The following is a 15384-nucleotide window of genomic DNA, read 5'->3' as shown; positions in this document are numbered from 1 at the left end:
TTATAGAAATAACTCTTTATTTAAATTGCGTAACATTTTAACTTCCCTAGCTCAGTGTCGGCCAGGGCCAAAGGCCTCGGCTGCTATTCATATGGCTTACCGAATAATCGCCACAGTCGAACCAGTGTATAATTGTAGTCACCAGTACCCTACACATAGTTATTGTTACCGATCTCGTCTTGGGTAGGTCCAGTGTGCTCGTTCGCCAAGGCAAGTACTTGGTAAGCAAAAAAGCCACGCATGGCTGCTCTTCCCTCAAACATTTATTTTATAGCATAATTCCCACACGCGGGCCAGCCTATGAAGAAGCTTCTTATAAAATTTTAGTAACTATACAATGTAGTGAATGCGGGTTTCTGTGACGCTTTTACCGTTGATCAACTGTCGTAAATATGATTGTTGTGGAAGGACAACAAAGTTTCTAAGTACTTACTACCGATAGTAGTATGCTTATAGTCACATAACTTAAAATCTAAAAACATAAATCTAACTTTGGAACGAAGACTAGAAATACACAACTATATACTTTATAAAAACAAGACGTGTTCAAAATACTACTTATTCATTTGCGGGCTTATTTTCTAGGTACGCTATGAAATAACTAATCTTCTGGAATAAGTCATTAGTGGATTAGGAACGAAACCCTATTACTCTTGCGGCGACCTAAACGGGCACAAGAAGGGATAATAGTCGATGCATATTTCGACGTTGCAATTTGTAGTTAGGCGCAGAATACACGAAGCGGCTTGGTGCCGTGCTTGCTGCGAGGTGGCGCGCGAATTTTATGACGAAAATATAACCTAGATAGGTATTTAAACTTACAGGCGAATTCTCATTTTAATAACAGGTTAAGAATTAGATCTGGATTAGATATGTAATCTAATCCTTAACTTATTATTAAAATTAGAATACCTACGCCTGTTATTTCCTGCTAAGCAAGCAAGCCTGCAAGGTGTCTTAAACCAATCAAAAGCAGAGGGATTGCAAATCAGACGTCGGTCGGTCGAATTCATATTTCCTAATTTATATAAAGAAAATTTCACCTCCTCGTGGAGTTTTATACGCGGGTACAAAAAGTTTGCGCAGTTTATTTACAGTTGCATTCAACGCTGCGAAGTGCGGTACCATAACCCTCCGTATGTCCTGTGCCTTAGGCTAACCGTGTGATCACCAAGATAGCCAACTAGAAATTGATCCTAACAAGAATCCGCTAACGGCATCTAAATTTGAAGACGTAAAAGATAGAGCAATCTACTTATCGAGTCAACTCTTACAACATTTATTTACATTATCTGAATAATTTTTATTACAAAAAAATTTCCTTATCAGCCATTCTTTGGAGAGTGCTTTGCAGTCATTCCCCGTATCGTCTTTAGTTTCATTTACCGTTTACATATAACAATCGTAACCACCTCTATTTAACAGAGTGCAGTCTTGCCTTTACCCCTAGCAATACGTAGCGCTACGTAACTGCTAGACTAGTAGTGGAAGGTGTACGCAAAAAAAAACCCGTAAATCGATGTACAGTTTAGCTGTTTGGCCCACGCATACTAGAGGTAAAACAAAACTTTTGCCGCAGTTCTTTAAAAAAATCCTTTAGGAGGGGAGTGCTGTCATATTTTTTTTGGTATGGGTATTTTTTTCAGAAACCTATCGCGTGTGGTATCATATGAAAGGGCTTTTTGATGCGATTCTAAAAATATACCACATCATTGGACTGTAATTAAAACAAAAAAAAAATTCAAAACATACCAAGTTTGGGCTCCTCCAGATACGATACGGCTGATTTTTTTTGTAAAAAATACCACAAATGATACGTGATATTCTCATTTCTAACCCCAAAAAATTAAATAATTCCATTTAGTTTTTTTTTTCAATACTACAAAGTGACACAGTTCTACTTCAGTACCTAATATTTTACGAGACTTATGGAACTGTACTGCAGATACGGTACATATTAATAATAAAATTATACGTAATAACCATATATCCAAAGGGGAATACCTCTTTAACCCTGTAAATGCGTCTTTTCATTCTCGTTCGAACACTCGTTCTCTCGTAACGAACGTTTTCTACATATTTCAGTTTAGGTCCATCCGCCCATCACTATCGCCCGCCCCGCATCTTTAGTATTAACTTCACAAAGTAGTGAGGAAATAGAAGAGGGGGAGCGCGTTTTTCCCTATCTATCTTTTGCTGTGTGGGCGCAGCAGCAGCTTCCGTTAAATATGTTATCATTATCAAAGCTGACCGGATAGGCAAAACAGGTCTTAAAACTCTACCCGTTATTGTGCAGTTAAACCTTGTGAGGCCGATGATGGTCTTCGTCGTCGCTGTGTTCCTCCTGCAGCAGCAGGCTGTCGGGCGGACCACGAGGAGGCGCGCGCGCACCGCCTGAGCGCCGCGACGCGCCCGCGCTGCGTGAGAACATGCGCGACAGTTGTGCGAACTTCTTGCGCGATACTGTGAAAATTGGGATTTCGATAAAAGATACTATAATTTAGAAATTTGGAACGCATATTTATGGGCTGATCCACAAATGTTAAAAAATTATAACTGTGTTGTCTTTTCAGGTACGTAGATTAGATACCTACACAATACCTAGCCTACCATTTCACAATGAAGCGTGGAAAAATACTTATCTAATAGAATCTTATTTGTAGAGACAAAAGTTATAATTTTTTTGCACATCGCTGTGCATGATATTATAAGTAATGAGAAGCTTATCAGTAATCTGTGCATAATATGTACAATGCGTATATTCGCACGTGTAAAACTAAATATTTTTTTAGTCTGCAACATTTTGACTTGTTTCAACCAGCAACGTAATTTGGTAGAGGTGCCAATATTTATTTTAATTGGCCCTTAAACAGCAATTGGCACACTCTTCACTCACGTTTCCCCATATTCTTAAGCCGCTCCTTAAAATCCGCTTCGTCATCACCCTTCGTCTTCCCCTGCTCACTATCCAACGCCGCCATGAACTCCTGGTTCCACCTGAGTTCAGCCATGAACTCCTCATTCTGCAGAAACGTGGCTATGCGGTCGTCGTCCATGTCCAAACTCAGGTCTATTCGCGCGTCAGTGCCAGGAGGTATGCGCAGAAACATGGGCGGTAAAGGTCCAAGCATTCGCGGTACCCATTTCCTTCGTACGGCTAGCGGTACCGAGTCGTCGTCCATGTCTCTGAAATTTAATTTGGAGATAAAGTCGAATTGTAGAGATTTCTTAAGCTGCGATGTCTGACACGTTAAGATTTTTTTATGATACCTAGATGGATGGATTGGTTCATTGTTCATCGGACCATAGGTAGGTACTACGGCGTAGCGTCAAGCTTACCTACCTTAAGTAGGTATTCGTAGTGATTGCAATCCGGATTATTCGAAGTTCAAAAATCCGGATTTCGGAGCGTTTGAAAATCCGGATTTTGAAAAAAAAGACCGGTTTTTCGGATTATTTCCCACCAGTACTAATTTGCTCAAAATTCATGCTAATGCAAAATAAAAAGCGGTGCATATGAAGCGGTAACGCGGGAGAGCTATTGCCATTTTGTTTTTATTATTTTTTAAAGATTTTGTTATTGGCGTAGTAGTGCAGGCATTCTGTTTTATTTTTTTATTTTTAATAAAAATAACTTAATTTGATTGTTTGTTGTTGTAAAAACAACTTAATTTTTCACCTCGGAATGAGAGATAATTAGCTAGAAACTCGTATACACCTTCGTTATGACGTATTAAATGTTCTCTTAAAAATCTACGCATAGATCGTGTGCGCGTCAGAAGTTATTCAAGGTCAAATGTCATACAAATCAGTTTTTTGCGGATATTAAAATTTCTGTAGCTTCGATGTTATTTACATGTAGGAAAGAGTGGGGGAGCATAAAATTTGCGACAATTAGGTACCAAAAATGTTTCTATGTGATTAGTCGTTTTCAAAATATAAAGCATAGAAGGCGCAGCGGCCAGCCAAACGCACTATGACGCAAGGTTAGCTGGTAATCTCTGTGCATACTACATTCTATAAAGTTTTTAAATCGTTAAAATGACACTTGTGGGTCATACATAGATTCTAAACCAAAAGTTGCCCCTCCTGTAGACATTAGTTAACTGCTTGTGTGCAAATGTGTGTGTGTGTAATGATTTTTTTTAAATCATAGTTTAGTATAAGAAGGGTACCCCTATACTATACACAGGTTTAATCAGGAAATTAAGCTTTATAGCCTATAACATTAGGTATTTCTACAGGAAAGAGGTACATTTTTAGTAATAATAATACAAAAAAATGTTTTACTAGCTTTTATTTAACTCCCGATGTTCGTATCTAACTATGAATCTTGGCTACAAAATTTGCCCACCATTTCTCGGCTACTTAATGGTTTCAGATTGAGCTAAAATTTAGCATACATTATTAAAAACCGATGACGATGTAATAACATCGAGCTGATCTGTTGACGGGAACCTTAGATGGCTCAGTGCACGATCGATTTCAATAATAACCTGTAAGTACGCCGTACGTATACTTACTTGGACCCAAGCGGTTACTTATTTTCTACAGGACAGACAACTTTTAAAAGCCGTATATGATCAATAAAAGATTATTAAATAACTTTATAGAAGGTATTATTAGGTATTATTCGCCGATATTCACGATTGACCTTGCTTCATAGTACGTATGTCTGATCACTACGCTTTCTGTGCCCCATATCTTGAAAATGTCTCATCTCATGAAAAAATATTTGATACCTAACTTGTCGTTAAATTATATGCTCTACAACTCTTTCCTACATGTAAATAACATCGGAGCTATAGAAATTTTGATATCCGCGAAAAACCAATTTGTATGACATTTGACCTTGAATAACTTTTGACGCGCACACGATCTATGCGTAGATTTTTTAAGAGAACCTTTAATACGTAATACCGGAGGTGTGTATACGAGGAGTTTCCAGCTTATTATCTCTCATTCCAAAGTTGACCCCCTTTTTAGGCTTAAAATGACTGGCCCATTTCTTAAAATCCGGATTGAATCCGAACTTCAGATTTCGGTCAAACCAAAATCCGAAAATCCGGATTTAAAAAATGTTCATGCCAGATGACAATCGTTTGCGCTACAACAAGGAAACGCTATCTGTCTCTCTATTGCATTAATATGGAAGAGTGATAGAGATACACAATTAAATGATTTCGTTGTTGTAGCGCAAACGATTTTCATCTTAGCTCCCAGATCTGTTTTCAACGCTTAATTGAGTAGATTTTCTTCGAGGCCGGTCGTATATGCTCAAGTGCCCCAAACAAGAAGGCCAATAAGAATCGGGTTCTATGGTCGCGTTAGGTACCTATCAAATTTGAGTGCAATATTGTACAATCTACAATAATTATATCTACCTATTAATAGCCGTTATAAATATAGCTAAGGAGAGTAGAGAGGTCAAGTCTACCAGTAAGCGCAAGCAGTCCGCACGTCGAATAAATATGGTAATGAAACGATAAGGAACGCAATTCGAGATATGATTGTTTAATTACAAGTCCCTTAGTACCTACACAATCCACTGTGGGTGTCTACTACACCATGTCGGACTGACTCACAGTATGACTCCTCAGTTCGGCTTGCCAACAATTCGCATAGCGCTTTGTTTTGTTTCTAGTTTCTGTTTATATCGTACAACTGATTGTTAGATATCTGAAACCTTGTCTTGATGTCGGGCGATAACTTTCTGTAAGTCGGTAACTAGTTAATGATTTAGTGTTTTGTTTTGCGATCAGTTTAGTGCGATTGGCGATTAGGTACCTGATTTAGGTGCTCTATTGCTCTATATTGCAATTCTAATTTACGATTTTGGTATTTAACGTCGAAAAGTTTCGCAGCTAGGTACCTACATTGTGTTGAGCAAGAAATATCGAGAACAACATCTTAATTGAAAGTTAGATCAGTTGTTTAACTACTCGTTGTTTTCACTTCCAAAAATATAAGACGTTTCTATTCGTTGATTCAGATAAAATTAGTCGAATTACGAATACCTATCATATTATGAATTGGAGCAGCTAGGCGTCGTTGCAGGTAGATGGGCATTGCATTTTAGATTTTGGAATGTTTATATTATTTCCACTTAAAATCAAGAGCTCTTTCGAACCTAATACGAGAAAAACAGTCCCGAAAATTTCATACAATTTTTTTTTGTCCGTTTTGTTACGGTCATAGAAGGTTGGATTGAAAACCTTAACCAAACGATGGACCAAACCTTTTGGGGACACTTTTTTAGGGTTCCATGCCTCAAAAGGAAAAAAACGGAACCCTTATAGGATCACTCGTGCGTCTGTCTGTCTGTCTGTCTGTCTGTCCGTTCGTCATAGCCTATTTTCTCCGAAACTACTGGACCAATTATGTTGTAATTTGGTATACATATGTAAGTTTGTGACCCAAAGACGGACATGTAACGTAAACGGGATACCGCCGTTTAGCCAAAATATTTTTTGCCAAATTTCACTTCCCAACAAACTTATGGCATCAGTTTCATTTCCCAAATGAAATTTTAGCAAATTTTTATTTCGCAACCATTTCATTTCGCAACCCCATAGTTGGGAAATGAAAATCAGTGACTTTTAAATCACGTACAAGGTTGGGTTAGGTTAGGTTGGATTATGTAAAGTTGGGAAATGAAATTCGGCCAAATGAAACTTTGGCGAAAAGTTGGTTGCCATTGCCAAGTGAAATTCTGCAATGCAATTTTCGCCAAAACATCAGTAAACCAACGTAAACAAATGAATTTTAAACATGGGGGCCACTTTTGGGGGGTAAATGAGAAAATTAAAAAATAAAGTTTTTCAAACTATATCGTGTTATATATCAAATGAAGGAGGTCATTGCGAGAATCTCAAATATATTCTTTTTATAATTTTAGGATAAAAAATTTAGGTTATTCAAGAAAATAGGCAAAAATTACCATTCCCCCCCTTTATCTCCGAAACTACTGGGTCAAAAATTTTGAAAATGATTCACAAAATAGATCTTTACCTAAAGATTACAGGAAAACCTATTAGAAATTGCAGTCAAGCGTAAGTCGGACTTAATTACTTAGTTTTTGATCCGACCCCTACGGGTTTTTTAAAGACATTTCACATAAAAAATACATTGTTTAAATTGTGGAATGTACGGAACTCTTGGAATGCGAGTCCGACTCGCACTTGGCGGGTTTTTTTATATTTAAACTTTATTGCACAAAAGAAAAACTTAATGTACAAAAGGCGAATTTAATGCTATGAGGCATTCTCTACTCTACCAGTCAACGTTAGGGCAAAGCAGAAAAAAATATAGGTGGGACATTAAAACTAAAGAAATAATAGTATAGATATGTATGTTCTGGCGCACTTTAGGTATTTATATCTATACATACGAGTATCTACACTCTTCGTGTCAGTCCCGGCTGCATGTATCTAACGATTCTAACGTACCTACATATGAATTTGAACTTCGAACTCTTTGAATGAAAGATTCCGCTTGTCATGCTAACCTGTTGCACTACTACTAAGTACCTAGAGTATTTCTCAATCTTTGATTTGGTCTCTTTGCAAAATTCTAATAGATAGGTACCAACGATTGTCTAATACGTATGTAATAGGAAGGTACTAGCTTACCTGTACATACCTAATAAATAGGGTAGGTATAGGGTATTGTTGCATTATGGCATTAGGGCCGTCTTATGTAACTGTATCTGGGGGCACGGGAGTGCCCCCGCCAAGTCGAGCAAAACAATAAAGTAAAGGTCTAAGATGTACGATGTGAGTATAAAGATGTGTATAGTATGAGTATGGTATGGCTATGAGTATGGTAAGAATATAAATATGGTATAGGTTCATACCATACATATGGCACTCATGTGCGGGTATGGTGTGGGATGGGGACTTGGGTATGAGTATTGGATGAATACAAGTATAGCTTGGTATGGCCAAGTATTGTACAGTCGCCATCAGATATATCTGAGCGGTCAAGGCTCTCACAAATATCTGAACACGCCTCTATTGTCAAGGCGTTACAGACGTTAGAGTGCGTGTTCAGATATTGTGAACACCTCGGGCGCTCCGATATATCTGATGGTAACTGTTACTGTACAGGTATGAGTACGAGTATAGTGTGGGGCGGGTATGAGTATGAGCTTTGAGAAAAGTGGTAGCTGACGTACAAGAAGTAGTACCCGAAAAGAAGGACTGCCTACAAAAAGAGATGAGATCCCATCAAAAACATTACCATGTAAAAAGATACCCGTCTCGCAACGCAATACTGCTAATACAAAAAAGTTTAGAGATGTAATATGATACCAAGTCGGTTATTTTAGTCAGTGCCAGGGGGTGTTAAAACCGCATTAATATTAGATATCTTTTATTGTTAATACATATAATGACTTGGCAATCGCACATAATGCTTTTTACTCGTACCGTACTCCTAAATATGTTTAATGCTCAAGCTGCATGTGATTAGCGCTAGCGTTATGTTCAATTAGAATTATTTTTAATAGTTGACGATGATCCTTATGTCATTATGCAGCCGTGCGATGGCAAAGTCATTATACATATTAAAAATTAAAGATATCTAATATTGTTGGGGTTTTAACACCCCCTGGCACTGACTAAAATAACGGACACGGTGGCCGGATCTCTAAACTTTTTTGTAGTAGATGTGTTGCGTGACGGGCATCTTTTTACATGTAATGTTTTGATGGTATTTTTAACTGGGCAATATATGTAGTTTCTATGGTCTCTAGTTAATCTAATGTTTTGGTATATAGTTATCTAAGTACCTACTATACAAGTGTACGTTAGTCATCATTAATTTTAATTATAACAAACAGAAAAATGCTAGGGAAGATGAAAACACTTTTTGATTTTACCAGTGCGCATTTACCCATCCCGGCCATCCCCAATATATATACATATAATAAAGCGGAAGAGGGTCGAAAGTCTGTAAATGGAAGATATTCGAAAAAAAATTATACATATATTTCGTGTTCCTTATGTAAACTTTTAACTGGGCAAGAGGAATACTGCTTATTCTAATTTGATATTGCAGGTGACTGTACTTATGGAGAGGGTTTGTGTTGTAACTTACACGAGTGCCGTGGTGTCGTTGTCTTCGCCGTTGCGCTGCGGGCGCGGGGTGCGGCGCGGCCTGCGCGGGCTCGCACCTTCCACCCTCTCCATCTCCAGCCGCAACCTCTCGTTCTGGTTGTCGGTACTCATCGCCAGCAGTTGATCGATGGTGGCATCCACGGCGCCCTGGTTCGCGCGCAGCACCGCCTCGATCACGTCGTCGTCCATGTCCGGGAACATCGTCTTAAAATCCGTCATCGCTTGGGTGAACTCCAGCTGCATCGTGGACGCCATCGCGCCGGCTCGAACACTCGACGTCACGAGCGCGCCGGTACAGCTGATGTGTGACGCAGAACTGCCGCAGTGCCGGGTGTCGGCGTGCGCTCAACGGCCATCCTAGCGGCCCGCTAGAAGCCGCCGGTGCCGGGTTCCTCGCGCGTCTCTCGTGTGTAGTTATGTCTAGTCCTGTGAGCGGCGCAGTGCACCGTGCGGTACCATTATGTGCAATTTTCACTTTCGACGTTTTCAGGTGCGCATTGCGCGTGCGCGAGGGGCGCGGGGCGCGTCAATATATAAATAGAGACGGCACGCGGCGCCGCGTCCCCGCCTGGCCGAGCCGCGGTGCACTCTGGACGATGCACGGGCAAATCTCGACCCTCCGCGCTGCCGACACGCGCATGTGCGAACAATGTTTGTAAATTTTCATTATCTCGACCTTTCAACGATGATAAGTTTACAACATAAAGGTGTCAGTTTAACCTTTACCGTGCCGGGACGAATTAATTAGACACTTCCGATTCATAATAACTGAATTATTTTCTGCTAAAGGGCATGTCACTACATACCTATCACTGTGACCCGCGCGTATTTTAATTCTATTTTCCACTACCTGTAAATCAAATTGAAGAGTTTATTATACTACCTTTTTGTAACTCTCCATCAGAAACCGGACTTAGTCTGACTCGACAAGTGATGTCGCCCGACATGTCGTGCGAAGTCCGGCAACGTCGCGGCACTTCACCCGACGTCGCTGGTGACGTGTCGTAGGACAGTTGTCCCTATAGCTCTAGCCGTGCCTTAAAAAAAGTATGTGTTCCGGTATTTAAGTATGGCTATTGAAAGTTATAGTACTTAAGTCGCATGATTGCATTTTAAGTTGCAGTATATTACACTTATTTTTAAATATTATTACGTCCGTTGATCCCACTGAAAACCAGCATTATGGCTTGTCACGGCATCATGCTAAGTGGGGATCCTGTTTGACCTCTTATTTTCTGTACACTATGTTGTTCATATTCAATATAGTCGAGGATAAAAATGGCCATTTATGCCTGAGTTATATACTGTTTTTCACTTCGATTGTGAGTAAAATATACATACAAAACTATCCAATATTTTAGGTTAAATTACCGTATTTATTCAAGACTAAAAAAAAACTGTACTCGGTTGTGTCGGGGGCGCGCCGGTCGGCGGCGCCCTTGCAAAGCTGGCAGTTTATATGGCAGATTTTGGACTTTATTGCTAAGTCAATAAGGGTCGTAATCGATGATTTTACTTTATGCTCTAGAACATAATAAGCAACTTTATGTCGTCTACGCACGACTTAAAGTCGAACTTTACGAGCATGGGAAGTGAAAAAGACATTTGTTTTACAAGGGGCAAAGTTGTTATTTAACCTCTTGTGCTAATACTGATACCAAGCAAGCTCTAGCAAGCGTAAGATTCTAAAATTGAACCACGAACGTAGCAAGTGATTAGAAAAGTGGAAACTTGAGCGTTGCGATTGTTAAACAAACTTTGCTCCCAAGTGTAACACAGCATTTTTTACCACACCAACGTGAGGAAAATAATTACAAATCAAATTCAAACTCACTCACTTCACTTTACTCATTCACTTTAGTAATTACTACCCGCCAACATGAAGAAGCAACTCAAAATTTGCATCAGATTACTTTGCCACTTGTGGATAAAGTACACAATTTTCTCGTCAGTTTTTGAAGAGAGCTGGCGTGGTAAAATAGTTATTTACGATACAAGTGCGGAAAAGAGAAAATTCGAAACGAGTGGCGACAGATTTAAACACGACCGCAGAGAGTGTTTTAAATCGACACGAGTTGCGAATTACCTATTCGCACGTGTATCGTACAACGTTTTACAGTACATATGGCCCTTTAAACTTTCGACATATGCATGAAAAGTGCTCTTTACGCACTAGGGCGAGAAAGTTGCACCATATGTACTGTAAATTTAATTATGGATGGCCGTTGTGAAATATGAAATAAGTGCAAGTGATATTATACAATACGAGATCCTAATTGGTTGAGGAGTAGGTACCAAAGTATTTAAATTCAATAAAAAAATGGCATTTTACGTGTATTTATTTAAGACTTACATATTTTACAGTTACATACCGTGAATAATTTAAAGCGGGATTTACATTACGAAATTAGTGGCGTGAACTTAGTGGCATAACTTTCGTAATGCATGCATTCCGAAAGTATTAAATTACACGTGAAACTGTTGGTAAAACTACTGTCACGACATTAATTTCACGCCACTAATTTCGTAATATAAATCCCGCTTAATACATAGCATCGCACACCAATTTACTTAGTAGGTAGTAACATTACACATTTTAGATGTTTTAATATAGGTACATAGTGTTTATGTTATACATACTTCATCACAAACTAAATACTTTACAAGCCAATGAGTCATTTTATTTTTATTTTTTAGACTGAAAAAAAATAAACTACTTTCGACGCATCTGAAACTCATATCTTATAGGGTTAGTAATATTTTTAAATAGTTGAGGTTCCTAGGAAAAAATAAAAATAAGTACACACTGCAAAGAATAATACTTGATAGGATTTCGTTCTTTTGTACACTTTAGGCCATTGCGAAACTACTTACGATACCTTACCAGGTAGTCTACGTAACTAAGCAAACCAGTGTTTCAAAGCAATCAATATTGCCCAGTATCTGCTCCTTATATGACAATTAACAGCAAGAATAGTGTGGTCAGCTGGGGCAAGTGCCTCCCACGGGGCAGGTTCGGCGCCTGGTACCTTCGTATAGTCCAGGGGCCGGCAAACTTTTGAGAAGAAGACCAACCGCAGTGGAAGTCACCAGTTCTAGGAGTCTCAAAGAGCCGCAAATGTTGTTTTATTGCGATTTTTTTATCGCAATTGCACCTCCAAAGTCCGTATACGGCTCGCGAGCCGCGGTTTGCCGACCCCTGATCCAGTCTGCTAAGAAAAGCTTAATTAACCATGGTTCAAGTGCCTTTACCGTTATCCTTCTCTTGTTTACGGGGTAGTTTTACTTACGTTTACCTGTATGATAGGGCAGAAGCTCTGCCCCGTGTGCGGCACCTTCTCTATAGATCGTGGCCAAGCTATTTGTAACAACGACATAAGGCACGACACTGGGACTTGTTAAATAGTTAGGTAATGACTAAGATAGTTGGGTTATTCTCAGTAGTTACCAGCCCCCGTCAATCTTAAACATTCTACAGATGTAGTACATAATTGTTTGCCTCGTTTTTTCTCGGAAATTCCTTTCTATCGAATAAAGTTAAAAAGAGAATTTCGCTTTCTTTTAAAGTTACAAACTTTAGTGCAACTGTCCCATCAGAGACAAAACTAACGAACATAAAAGTGAAACTTTGAAATGAAGTAACACATAATAAAGTTAAAATGAAAATGCTATCTAATACATATAAGTTGAGTAAGTCAGAAAGAGGTTAATGTAAGAATATGGCAGTGGCAACTGGGAATAACCCTTACAGTTGATTACTATTAATTTTACCACACCTACACGAGCGCTACCAAGTCTATGAACCTACTTAGGAACATCGACATAGTACACAGCACACCTATACATATAAATTACATTTCTATTTGGCTAGTACAGTTGGAGCCCATTGTAAAAGTGATAATGAATATGGACGGTGTTTTGCCGCAGGCATCAATGTATAATAAGTCAAGAAAAGTATCTTAAAAAAAAATTACGTTTAAATGTCTTACGTTCCGGCATAGTCATTCAGCTAGTCATACTAGGTCCGCTTTCTTGGTATTAGCCACACTCTCAAGCTTATTATATATCGATGGCCGTAGGTAGTAATTGACAACCATTACCTGCCCTTTCACGCCAATACATACCTATGTCAAGAGAGGAATGTGATAGAAGAAATGCGTTCGGAGAGCTTTCGTTGCCTTCTTTCAGTGACAGATTACTCAGAAACATTCTAGCCATTATAATATTAGTCATTAATTATAAGTCATTTTTTTTCGATTTTAAAGTTTTAACTAGGTATAAGTTTTTATTATTATATTATTTAGACATGAAATCTAAGTGAAGGGAATATACATCTAAAATGAGATTCAATACAAAAATAAAATTTTAAAACACAACGGAATGGCACTTTTTTTTTTATGAAATAGGAGACAAACGAGCAGACGGATCACCTGATGGTAAGCGATTACCGCCGCCCATGGACACCCGCAACACCAGAGGGGTTGTAAGTGCGTTGCCGGCCTTTAAGATGGGAATACGCTCTTTTCTTGAAGGTTTGAAGGTCATATCGGTCCGGAAATACCGCAGGCGACAGTTCATTCCACAGTTTAGCTGTGCGAGGCAGGAAGTTTCTAGAGAAACGCACAGTTGAGGACTGCCAACCATCTAAGTGGTGAGGATGGTAATGTTGTCGCGTAGGGCGATGGCGAAAAGAAGCGGCAAGGATTAATCCGAACAATTCCTCGGAGCACTCCCCGTTATACACGCGATAGAAAATGCAGAGCGAGGCCACATCTCTACGCAGCGCCAAGGAGTCAAGTCGTTCCGAAGTACGCTGGCAGTCGACAATTCGAGTCGCTCTTCGCTGGATGCGGTCCAGAGGGAGAAGCTGGTATTGGGGTGCCCCTGCCCTAATTTCATTTGAAATACATATATATTTTTCGACGATGCATAAGGCCAAAAAGTATTTGTATTATTTTATTAGGATCTATTTTGCAAAGTTAAGAGAGAATATAATAGAGGCCTTTCGCGCAGTTAGGTAAGCATATAGACTTTATATTATGACACTTATGACTATTCGTTGCCAATCGTTGCAAAGAAAAGAAGCGTTTATACAAATAGACACGAGAATCACTAAGCATTCCGTGAAGCAAAATATTTGATAAGATGAATTAAGCATTTTGTAAATCCACAATAAAAATAAAACTTTCATCCCCAGATTCTAGATATTTTATTTATATTATAAATAGTTTATATTAGTTTAAAATATAAGTTACGATAGAAAAGCAGGCTTATAAACTGAGAACATCGGAAGGCACTTAAAAGTCGAAAATGAAAAGTCAGCAATTCAATAGTTTAGTAGGTATTTCTACCAATTCATTGAGAAATATTTTTTGTGTCATATTTTTAATCATGTTTAGTCATCAAACCAGTTTTACTTCTATTTTTGCCTACGCTAAGTTTTGAATAGACTGAAAACCCATTTTCACTTTTATATTTCGATAGGATTATTTTATGGCGAGTTTGCGCCTGTGACCGGGTGTTTTTTCATTTGATACTTTGTGATATTGTTAAGTGCAGTTATCGCATGTCACCGATGAAGTCAGATTATAAGATAAAACATAATTTAGAGCCATTGTATACACTGTCTTTTGTACCGATACAGCATCGCTAAGGAACCAGTGCTGACGCGCGACTTTATAGTGAGAGCGAGAGAGGGTACGATAAATTAGTTTTGGTTGTATTAGCGCTATGGTGTCCTGTCAGCTGTACCACTGCAAAAAGGAATCGTGTGCGATGGCTCATATTAGCATTTAGGGAAAATAGACAGTTATCAATTACAGTTTACACACAATACTGAACCTTATGGGTCCGTCATAAGGTATACAACAGTCATAGAAATAAAACAAGCACTTGTTTTCCCTTGCAGCCCGATTTGGTAAATACTTTATAATATACTGTATTAAATCAGCTCTTGAGACTCTATTTTGGTAGTTTTTACCTTTTCTATTCCATTGGTAAATAGATAGAAGTGATCTAAATAGTTGATTATGAGAGTTATTTAATATACAGGAAATCTCCAATTTCATATATATTCCATACAATTCCGAATTAAGTTTTCCAAATTATATTTTGGGAATTTTTCTATGTGCATTTTTAATGGATTCACATTTTATTGTTGTTATAAAATCTCACCCAATCTACCCTCCCGTTAAGAGATTTTGTGAATTTAAAAAAAATGCCTTCGGGTATATACATTATTCAGGTACCTATAACACATTAGACG

The 15384-nt window shown here is 38.6% G+C and overlaps 1 protein-coding gene across 1 annotated transcript; it reads right to left on the bottom strand.

The window, feature by feature from the left end:
* Window positions 1–9730, bottom strand: LOC134746134 (CUE domain-containing protein 1). Its single transcript, XM_063680420.1, has 3 exons — window positions 9100–9730; window positions 2897–3186; window positions 1–2463 (listed from the first exon to the last, which is right to left on the bottom strand). The coding sequence occupies exons 1-3, from the start codon at window positions 9372–9374 to the stop codon at window positions 2297–2299; spliced, it is 732 nt and encodes a 243-aa protein (XP_063536490.1). The 5' UTR covers window positions 9375–9730; the 3' UTR covers window positions 1–2296.
* Between the last annotated feature and the right edge of the window lie 5654 nt (window positions 9731–15384).

The sequence above is a fragment of the Cydia strobilella genome, chromosome 12, assembly GCF_947568885.1.
Source record: "Cydia strobilella chromosome 12, ilCydStro3.1, whole genome shotgun sequence".
Classification (NCBI taxonomy): domain Eukaryota; kingdom Metazoa; phylum Arthropoda; class Insecta; order Lepidoptera; family Tortricidae; genus Cydia; species Cydia strobilella.
Note: the sequence above shows the minus strand (reverse complement) of the source record. Positions and strands in the feature narration are given on the sequence as shown.